The sequence below is a fragment of the Spinacia oleracea genome, chromosome 3 (genome assembly GCF_020520425.1).
Source record: "Spinacia oleracea cultivar Varoflay chromosome 3, BTI_SOV_V1, whole genome shotgun sequence".
Classification (NCBI taxonomy): Eukaryota; Viridiplantae; Streptophyta; class Magnoliopsida; order Caryophyllales; family Amaranthaceae; genus Spinacia; species Spinacia oleracea.
The window spans coordinates 3,652,478-3,663,757 of NC_079489.1; the positions used below are offsets into that span (position 1 = coordinate 3,652,478).

Here is an 11,280-nt window from a genome sequence, read left to right on the forward strand (position 1 = left end):
TTCACTTTGGACTTTATTCCTACATACTTCAGTCACTAATCCAACATATCACACATTCACACATGGTTTAAGAGTGCAACATACAGACCCTGGTATAAACAACACATAAAAATAGTGTACATGTAAAAACATTTTCTATACTCAAGTAAGCAACACAGACAATAAGAATCTTATAACAAAAAATTAATAGCTCCCAGGCTCCACTATTTGACAAATCTGTACTGAAAAGAATTTAACAAAAAATACGACCAAATTGAGGGTGACCAGAGGTTTTGATGCTCAATGGCTTTCAACTGAGACAACAAAACAAAAACAAGAGACCTCAATTTCACAGAGTACAGTTATCTACCCAACAAATAGTCAATTTTGCAAAAGAAATGTCATACTAAGCAGACCAAAAAACTGCACAGGTTTTATATAGGAGGGCAGAAAGACTTAATACTCCCATTTCTTCATCTCCATGCCATCGGGAGGAGTCCCGTCAACCGTCTTTGCTCCCACGTCTTTCCAGTTTGTTGATAGCACTGTTCCATTCGACTCCACCTGTAAATGATAAGAGTAAGCAATCAATTTCCAGAAACTACCGGAATCCAAATGCAAAACCAGAAATACAGTTGGTGAAAGTAAAACGAACAACAAGAGAACGACAGTGAAATGGAAGTTCAAAGCTTACAAAGGATTTTTGCATGGCTCTTCTAGTGTCCTCGTCAGCATCTTTATATATGTCCTGGAAAAACTTGTTCAAAGCCGCATCGCCATCGAGTTTTTCGTCCTTCTCCTGTAAGACAAGCACATATTCCATAAGTGGAAAATTAACAAGATATTATTTCTCAATGACAGTATTTCTTAACGACAGAAATTATATATAATTGTTGTATTTCTTTATGACAAAAATTAGATATAATTGTTGTACTTCTTTATGACAAAATTAAAAATGATTGTTGGTATACTACCTCCGATCCAATAATCTTTACACTTTCCATTTCGGATCGTTTCATAATGTTATTTACATTGTGCTTTATATTACTTTTTGGACATAAAAATCTACTATCTTACCCTTCTTACCCACAACATTTACAATTTTCCACTCAGTTTCTCTTACTTTATTCATTTTTTACTTTCACTCACCCACCATTTTACACATATCTCTTACTTTATCCATATTTATTCCTCCACCTTTTTACACACTCTTCTCCTCTAATGTCTTGATATTTGTGCAAATAGTAACTGTAAAGATCATTTTAACGGAGGCATTATACTTGTATTGACCTAAACTGCTCAAAACACAACCAGATAGCGCCCAACCAGACAGCTATTCATATGAGTGGAGAAAATACCCCCCAACCCGCCTCCACTCTACCAAAAAACACACACACGGCAATGGAATGAAAAGAAGAAGATTCAAATTTCCTTTTGTTGTGCCCTATTTATTTGTAGCAATCCCTCCGTCGGAGTTCAATTGTGATCCTCTAATCAGAAGGGATGATAAGAAACATACCTCTTTCTTCACCTGAGCTTCCAATTTGTCCCAGTCCACTCCCCTATGTTTGGAGGATGGATAAGATGGCCTCTGTGCAGCTGCAGTATTTCATTGGTTAATGTTAATAAAGGTTAGCAGATAGCAAGGGGCCAAAAGAAACTGATATCCTAATGTCACTAACTAAGGTAAATGCACAAACACACAACCAGCTGATAAAATGAGACCAAATTTCGGAGAGGCCAAAGAAACTGATATCCTGATGTCGCTACAAGATTAACTAAGGTAAATGCACAAACAACCAGCTGATAAAATGAGACCAAAATTTTCAAAGAATCTTTTTTATCCAAAGATAAGCAAGTTGATAAAGTTTATAACTTAATATAATCATCATCTGTTCAAATTAGTAACAAATTTGATGTTAGTGCAGAACTTGATCACAGTCCTCACTAATTTCTTGAAAAACTCGATTTTCTCATTAATTCAATTCCCTCCCTAGGAGGGGAGTAGATAGCAGTGCTTACAACCTTCCACTGAACTGCCCCTAACATTATGATGGCATTGTGGAGAATTTAATCAACCAGATAGACCCAAAAAAATAAGAGGGTAAATTAAGGCCAAGTAAAAAAATAAGAGGGTAAATTACGGTTAAGTATATCTATTAGCTCAATCATTGACTTCAGAACAAATCATGAACGACATCAATCCAGATAGCTACCATAAATCTGACAATAAACAGCTGTCCACTTACGAGTTGATATGTTTATCTTCTGAACAACGGCAACATCCTTGACGTATTCCAAGGAAGTCCACTGTATTGGTTCAGCTTTTGCAAGCCGGATTTCAATTTTAGTAGACAAGACTTCATATCTGCATTTGCTTGGTACTATCTGCCAGTATAAACAAGCATTAAAATCCCAAATAAATACTTCAATATACAAGTATGTGCATTGCTCAAAAGCGAATGAGAAACAGATATATTGTTTCCTTCTTCCATTCTCAAGATATTTATACAAGATTTGAAATAATGTTTTCCAATTTGTGGTAACATTATCTGACAGCAGGGGCAACATCTAACTCGCAATATAGAATCAGAAGATAACTTTTGAGATAAGTGGTTTACCTTCCCAAATAAGCGAGGCTGAAGACGATATGGTTCTTCACCAGGAAGATCAATAGTCACACTTAGCTGAAATGCAAACAAAATTTCCATTATGTCACACAATTATTAAAAAAAAAAGAACAAGTAACAAATACTTCCAACTAGTTACAGAAAGGTTGTCAAACAAGACTCACAATTTGTTCACCATAGTCAACAGCAACATTCTTGGCTGGTATACCCTTCGCAAAAACAGTTACTACTACTTCCTCAGGCTTTTGGTAGAATTCATGCCTGTAACATGCAAGTCATAAGCAAGCTATTATAGGATTCAACAGAAAGTACAGTTAAGCAAAGGGAATATCAGGGGAGCCGAGAAGCACCTGAACTTAGGTTTTGATACTGGCACATCACTAGCTGGGGCACTGGAAGCTGGAACAGCAGTAGTATCCAACTCTGATCCTCCAGGTACAACACTTCTGGTAGGCTTTTCAACTGATGGTTTTGACAAACTGGCATCTTCCTCTGCAAATATCCAAGAAACATCCCGGAGTCATAAATACATTAAAGATAGGTTAGGTTATGACATGGCATGGCATATACATTTACTCGTCCTTCCAAATGAGATATGGAGGATAAGACAACATCACCAGATATGCGGGCAACCTTTTCCTAACCACCGGTAATTGGGAGGAAAACATGGGTTTAGTGCTGTAAAGGAAAGATGTTTAAATATGGAAAAAGTAGTTCCACATTTTTGATAAGCGACTAGAGATGGCAATCTAATCCAAGTCCGAAGGAAAAAGTCCGATCCAAATCCGTTTAAAAAAAGTCTGAATCCGTAAATAAAAATCCAAGTCTGAATGGGGTGCGGGTTGGATTCGGATCTTGTGCAGGATCCGAAACTCCGACCCGAGTCCGACTTGCTAATATTGACTATGTTATAAAAGACCACTAAACCTAAAAATTCCAGCAATCCCATTATATGAGCCGCCATCCACTTTTATTTTCCCTGCTCCTCTCTCCTTCCATATCTCCTTCGGCCCTTCCAATCTCCAATCTTCTCCTGTTTACTCTTTCCATCTCCTACCTTCACACTTCATCTCCCTCTACGTACCTAAACTATTTGGGAAATCATGACTAATAATTAAGGCTGAAATTCACTATCATTGATTCCGCAACAACAACTTCATTCTTTGGTCATTCCATTAAATCCTCCGTTCCTATACAATTGTTTTGTATGGTAAGTTAACATCTTATGGTTTATTATTAGAATTAGATGTATTTATAATTAGATTTGAATGTACAGAACTTCTCTTTTGCGATATGATGTATTAATTACAAAATCCAATGAATAAAATTCCCAAATTTATGCTTTATTTTTAAGAATTCAAACAATCATATATAAAATTAGTTATGCTGGATTATAGTGAGTTTTTTCGGAAGAATCAATTCGATGTATTCAAAATTTTGGACGGACTTCTGTTTGGGTGTGTAAATGTGAAACTTTTAGTGAAATCCCTATGTAATTGGAGCGGGTCGGATTCGGACTCCCAAGGTTGTTACGTTTGGCGGAGTCAGATTTGGATTGAGTGATTTCGGATTCGGACCTGGATTTCAGGTCCGATTACTTATCGGTCGGAGTTGGATCCTATAGGGTCCGATCCATTGTCATTCCTATAAGCGACTCTCATGCTCTATTTTAAGACAAAGGAAGCAATTGGTTTTTATTTTTATTTTGGTAAAAGAGATTGTGCAATTGAAGGCAACCAAAACACTATTTGGAGGTTGAAGCTTGAAACAAGCCTCATAACATTGGTAATATATGAAACAAAACCAATACCGGAAGTATAGCATTGACAATCTGAACAGCGCGAGTTTTAGGGAAACAAGAGATATGGAATCAACTTTAAATTGAATACCAAAATATTCGCAAAGAATAAAAGGTAATAAAGGAAACAAAACCAAACCCAACATTCACAATCTGAACAACACTAGTATGGTAACAAAAGAGACATGGAATCAAGTTTAAAATATTTACCAAGAATAAACGGTAATATGCCTGGGGATTGATGTGTGTGTGTGTGTGTGGGGGGGGGGGGGGGGGGGGGGGAAGCGGCCTTGGCAATTGTGATGTGCACAAATGAATGCTTTGTTACAGCACCTAGATAAGTTAATAAGCAAACACATTGACTAAATACCTTCAATGCGCTGATCACACTCCTTTATATAATTAGTGAACCTCGGGTCTTCAGGTGCTAAGCCAGACCCTGCTTGAAAGGCTGCCTTGGCAGTTTGATATTCCTCAAGCTTCATACAGGCAGTACTGTACAGATTAAATCAAACCATAAAAAATAGTAAATGAAAAGCCACGGAACAATCACAATAGTTATAACAAAGTAAAATTGTTGCTGTTCAGTGAGAAAAAAGCTGAGAACGAACCCTTTCCGAAGGTACGCCTTAGCCATTGACGTATCGAGTTGGATAGCTCTGTTCGCATCAGAAACCGCCTCTGTCCATATAACAACAAACAAGCTAAGGTACTAATATCCACAATGCAAGCGATGCCTAAAAGTAATGTCATTCACCATTTCTTTTAAAGATAAGGTACTAATTTCCAAAGTACAAGCATTGGATAAAGTAATGTCATATCATGAACCTCCCAAGTTACTTCTTTAAAAAAAGATTCCTCAACCTTGATATTGTCTAAATTATAAAATTCAGAATCAATCTGTTCTTTCGCAGTAGGAAACACGAATATACACGTAATCAATTGTCACACATGTCTAATTAAAATCATCATTTTAGGCTTTTAGCTAACATTATCACGATTTTAGGCTTTTAGCTAACACTATGATGATTTTAGGCTTTTAACTAACTGCTAACATTACATAATCCACATTCTTCTTCTCCTAGAAGTAATCAGCTATTTCAGCAACAAAAAATGCAGCTCAATTCGGTCATACTCATACTACAACGATTTACAGGAAACAAGATAAATTAGTCAAATAAATCACGACTTACCTAAAAACTAACAGATATTAGTACTTTACAACATCAGTTTACTGACAATTCAAGAATTTGATGAACCAAAACACAAAATCAATCACACTTTTCATGAACCAAAACACAAAATCAATCACACTTTTCATGAACCAAAACACAAAATTAATCACACTTTTTATGAATCACCATCAGTTAACTCGGCAATAAACAAGAAAAAAAGAGGATAAAATCAATCACACTTTTCCATGAATCAGAGCACAAAAACAAAACGAAACGATTAATAGTATAACTATTCTGTCATTTAGCGAATAATTCAGAAAATTAATCAAACAAAATTTATACAACAAATCTGCAATTAACAATTCAAAATGACGAAATTATAGAGATAAAGAGCAAACCAGTGAAGTTAGCGAGTTTGATGTTGGCTTGAGCACGGTCGGCATAGAGCTCGGCGTTGTTAGGGTTCAAATCAATGGCCTGAGAGTAAAGTTCAACAGCTAATTCGAAGTGGTCGTCGATGAAAGCTTCCTTTGCCTTCGTTTCTAGATCCATCGCCATTGTTGATTGTCTTCGACCTTTGGAACTCTCTGGAAGTTTGTGAGGAGAGAGAAAGAGCGACAGTGTGGGTGAGGAGACTTGGAGGGACGACTTAAGAGGAGTTACGGATTGATTGATATAAATAATTGGAGACCTTGCCTTTTCAGTTTTTGCGAAGAAAATTGTGGGAAAAAGTTGTGAAATTGCTGCCGCCTATCCACGGGATAATATCATACGGAATAAAGTATTATTGACCTAATTAAATCACTAATGGTTAATGAACATTATGTTAACTAGTTTTTACCCCGTGCGATGTACGAGTTTTTTAATTTAAACATTCGGGTACATAATTTATATAATGTAAATTAGGATACGCAAATTTTGAAGTAATAAAATGTGAAGCAGTTGGAGTATTAAGAAATTAAATTTAGAATGTGAAACAAATAAATTGTTTTTGCAATAAAATGAATATCTAATTAATTAAGGAGGAGATTGAAAAGGATGAATATAAATAATGATTTAACAAAAAATAAAATAATATAAAAGAGATGACACGTGGCAGAGATGACACGTGTCATCACTTCATGCAAATTAACATTGTGTTTTAAAATATTAGAATAGATGTTAATTAGGAAGTTTATGTAAAGTGTTTCAAGATTGTTGGTTGAAGTACATACATACGGTTACTTATTAAGTTGCTTTAGATATCATGAAAAAAATTATAGTACAATGTAATCGTAATTTATATATACGGTGACCAAACAATCATGGTAAAAAGAAAATAGAAAATTTACTTACATAGAGTAATTATTTTATTTTATAATTATATTCAACAGTTGTGTTCGATACATATAGCATTTAAATCTTGTATTATATGCAATTATATGGAGCATCAGACTAACGAATATCTAATTCAACCCACACATATTGGCATTTGAGGGGGGAAGTTGATTTATCACTCCAACTTTCGACCATTGATTTAACGGTGAGATTCCGTGGTAATAACATTTTTTTAACTGGAAGGTTGTGAATTCAAACCTTGGGAAATTGTTGTTGTTTATCATTACGGGTGTTCATGAAAGACTATACTTATCTAGTGTTTTATGAACAAGTATCTATACCCTATAAGTAATACGAAGTACTAGTATGGGCCCGTGATAATGCACGGAATTTCTATAAATTATGAAGTAAATAAAATAGAGCATTTGATTAAAACATTGAATCTATACATTATAATGGTAATAACACAAATAGAGAGTAGTTATGAAGTTAACAAATCAATGATATATCTACATCTATATGTTTTTTTTTTTAATGATGTTAGACAATTGAAATGTTGGTAGATGTTTAAGATAAAATGTCATATTCTAATAATATAGCTTAAGTTATACGAAGTATATTATATGGTTTTAACCATTTGACTAAAGCACCTACTTTTTTTTTTATGAAATTGATTAAATATACATCAAACGCATAATTAAAAATGACGTTTTTTATATTTGTTAGATTGATTCGAATTACTTTTAAATTTATTTCATAAAATTTGAAGATTTGTCTCGAAATAGTTCATCATTATATTTATGTTGTTCAAATTTCCACTCTGAAGATATTCAACCTACTTTTTTTAGTTTTTCTTATTTATTTGTATTTATATTCCGTTCATTTAATACATAATTTGCTATTTCCTTTTCTTGTGAATGGTTATATTTATTTTTATTGCTAGTTTGAATTCTCCTTTTTTTTTCTTGCTTGATTGAAGTTGTGAGTTGATTACTTGCCTTTTGAGTGGGTGTGATGTGGCAATTGACGTGGCATAGATGAGAATGGAGCATTGGGGTTTGCTCACCTCTCATTAACCATCAATTTGCTTTAATTATATAAATAAAGTACCAGAGAATTAACTCTCTTTTTTAGACAGAAATATTAGGCTTATCATTTAACTAGCCCCTTGTCCGCAACGATGAACCGACAAAAAATTCAGGGACAATCCTCCACAAAGACCGATTTTGACCACATAACGAGCCCTATTGTGTTACCAGTCCTCCCATCGAAAACAATTAAAAGAGCTAACAAATGCTAAAAGATTATTCTTGCGTGGACTTGGTCCACAATAATATTACTGTGGACTCAAAGCCAACAGTTTTCTAGCACCCTTTTACTTATATAATGACCTTTATTGTTCACATAATTACTACAATACATTAAACACCAATTTTCTTAAATATAATAACAATTTTTTGAATCAAAGTATATAATCCTATATTTTTAAAAGAGAATCGCGACTTAAAATCACATTTATTCAAGCACAATATGTACTAACGTTACCAATTTGATACTATTTTCGTAACAATTCCAATAAACACGTCAAAATAAATTTGAATCAAATTGTTAACTTTTTGTAGGGATGGTCTACAACAAATTTAGTATAGACCGGGTCCTTTGAGAATTAGTGAATGCTTCTTTTTTTTTGACAGGAAGAATTAAGAATGCTAAGATGTCATCTATCTATACTAATATATTAAAAGGCGTTGGGAAAAAAGTTTATGTGCCACGTAGAACTCTTCTGTTACGCCACATCATCCACTCACCAAGGCCATGTGATGTTATTGATAACAAAAATCAATGCAACAAGGTTTGAACACAAGACAACGAGTTTGGAGAATAACTCTCACTACCATCTTAACCAACCACTAATTGTTGTTTATCCATGCACGTTAATTTATAAATACATGTTAACCCGAAGTCTAAAACATTTAAATCTTATGTTACTTTTAATTTCTTATAGACTATATTGGATAAAGCATTAGGAAAACCATTAATTAAACATGATATCATAAGTCTCGTAAGCTTCAAGTATAAAAATGCCTTGCATATATCTTATTAATTTGAAGCACTTCGTTCCATTAATAAATTAAACGAATTGTAAAATGATCTAATTGAAAAATTAATTGGCATGATAAATGACGCAATGTACATGTGTAGTTGATGAACTTAATGAATCTTTTCACTTTTACGGACTACACGTACTTTGTTCAAATATTGAGCTGAATTGAGAAGAATCTCCAAGTTTAATTATTCAAAGTAGCAACCCGGGCATCCGCCCGGGCCACACACTAGTTAACATTTATTTTTGGTACTTGTACTTGAGAGAACTAACATCAGTGCAATATATTTACTAGATGGAAGTTGTTTCTAGTAGAATCTGTCGCTTCTCCCCTCTCTCCCTCTTTTCTCTCTCTTTTAAGTTTACAAAAATTAGGGTTTTCTAGGGGGTAAATAGCCAATTTTGGAAATTTGGTTATTTTCGCCCCTTCTCTTTCAATTATGTTGTGTTTTTGCGTTAGATCTCAATAAAACTACATAGTTTCAGTGTAGTAAGTACCCCTATGGTGGGTTTGATTGTTTCGGTGTAGTAAGTACCCCTATGGTGGGTTTGTTTTTAGTTAAATTTTGTGTGTTTAGTTTAGTTCATGTTGTTTCTTTGGTAAAGATTTATGCGAGATCAAAGAGAATGTCAATCTCTCGACTACAATCAGACGAATCAGACGAAAATCATATTTGTCACGGCTACAACAGATCTATAGACCCCCTCGTCAATGAAGGTTGTAAATCACAACGATATAAAAGAGGGTATACAGAATGGTTGATATACTACGATCGTAGCTATGGTGAAAGGAAGTTTTTATTTGATTCGATTGTTATGTATTTGTTAGATTTAAATTTTTATATAGATGTCCTATGACTTTTTATCAATGAATTAATTTGTTTATCAAAAAAAAAAAAAAAATACTAGATGTTCATTTGTCCAAAATTATAATAACGTAAGTTAGCTAACATTGATCTCGAGCACACCGTTCCAACTTTTATAATTTCAAATTGATATATAAGTTTAATGTTGTAATTGGTAAAATTAGAAGTCTGAGTTATAATTGGTAAATATGAAACTTTATTAGGTTGCATTTGCCAAATTATATGAATATGAATTAATCTGATAGTACTTATTGTTACTTATCTGAATTTATTAGAATGAAGCAATTATTTCAACATCAAAAGAACACATCAATAGATATAGTTGTGCCTAATAATGATGTCTTGGCCCAGTGGTTAAAACGGAGAGTCTGTGTGCAATACTCCCTACATATTTATTTAAGGAATACACTTGCCTTTTCCGGCCGAATTTATTTAAGAGATACACTTGCCATTTTTAGGAACTTATCAATCCAACCATCTACTTAAATAATACATCTAATTTACTCTATGATCCACCATTCTATTAAACAAATAATTTCATAACTCCACCCACCTCCCACCCCCAAAATGACATGGTTCCCACTTGTTTATGTATTATTCCGTAAAATATCTATCCAACCCCACTTACTTTATTATGGAGTATGGCTTAGATTTGAAACTTCAAATTCCTCATCCTTATCTATACTAATATATTAAAAGGCGTTGTGGAAAATGTATATGTGTCACGTAGTACTCTCCTCACGCCACATCATCCATTCACCATGTATTATGTAATGGACAATCAAAAATCAATACAATGAGGTTCGAACACCAGACCTCCAGTTTGGATGATAATTCTCATTACCATCTTAACCAACCACCAATTGTGATTTATCTCTTCACATTAATTTATAAATAAATGTTCACGTAAAATCTAAAACAAATAAATTTTTATGTGACTTTTTAATTTCTATGGACTATTTTGAAAAGGAAAAAAATTAAAGCATTATGACAATCATGAAGAAACCTGATGTCATAAATCTCATAAGAATCAACTATAGGATTGTCTTACATAGCTGCATATATATCTAATTGGGTGTTTATTAATTTGACGCACTTAGTTCCACGAGAAAACAAATTATACAAATTGTAAGATGATATGATTGAAAACTTACTTGCCGTGATAAATGACTTAGCGTGCCTGTGTAGTTGACAAACTTAACGGATATTTTTCATTCTAGAGAATACAAGTATTTTGATCAAATATTGAGCTCAATAAAAATCTAAAACTTTAGTTATTAAATGTAGCAACTGGGACATCGCCCGGGCCACACACTAGTTTGTAATTTATATTGCGACTGTGACTCATCCGCACCAGAAAAAGATACAGTTATCCCGGTTTATAAAAGTAAAACTGAGCCCAATTAATTTG

The 11,280-nt window shown here is 33.7% G+C and overlaps 1 protein-coding gene across 1 annotated transcript; it reads right to left on the reverse strand.

The window, feature by feature from the left end:
• Window positions 1-112: 112 nt before the first annotated feature.
• LOC110779563 (protein SGT1 homolog B) lies at window positions 113-6,263 on the reverse strand. Its single transcript, XM_021984051.2, has 10 exons — window positions 5,981-6,263; window positions 5,019-5,088; window positions 4,778-4,902; window positions 2,960-3,101; window positions 2,774-2,870; window positions 2,601-2,666; window positions 2,229-2,367; window positions 1,499-1,578; window positions 674-778; window positions 113-543 (listed from the first exon to the last, which is right to left on the reverse strand). Exons 1-10 carry the CDS (start codon window positions 6,138-6,140, stop codon window positions 436-438), a joined length of 1,092 nt encoding a protein of 363 aa, XP_021839743.1. The 5' UTR covers window positions 6,141-6,263; the 3' UTR covers window positions 113-435.
• Window positions 6,264-11,280: the final 5,017 nt, after the last annotated feature.

Excerpts from the sequence above, each read along its gene's own strand:
- LOC110779563 (XM_021984051.2), bottom strand. The coding sequence starts at position 6,140 with ATGGCGATGGATCTAGAAACGAAGGCAAAGGAAGCTTTCATCGACGAC. Across the intron at positions 4,903-5,018 it reads AAGGCGTACCTTCGGAAAGG|TACTGCCTGTATGAAGCTTG; the intron begins GTTCGTTCTCAG and ends TAATCTGTACAG. Across the intron at positions 1,579-2,228 it reads GAAGATAAACATATCAACTC|CTGCACAGAGGCCATCTTAT; the intron begins GTAAGTGGACAG and ends GAAATACTGCAG.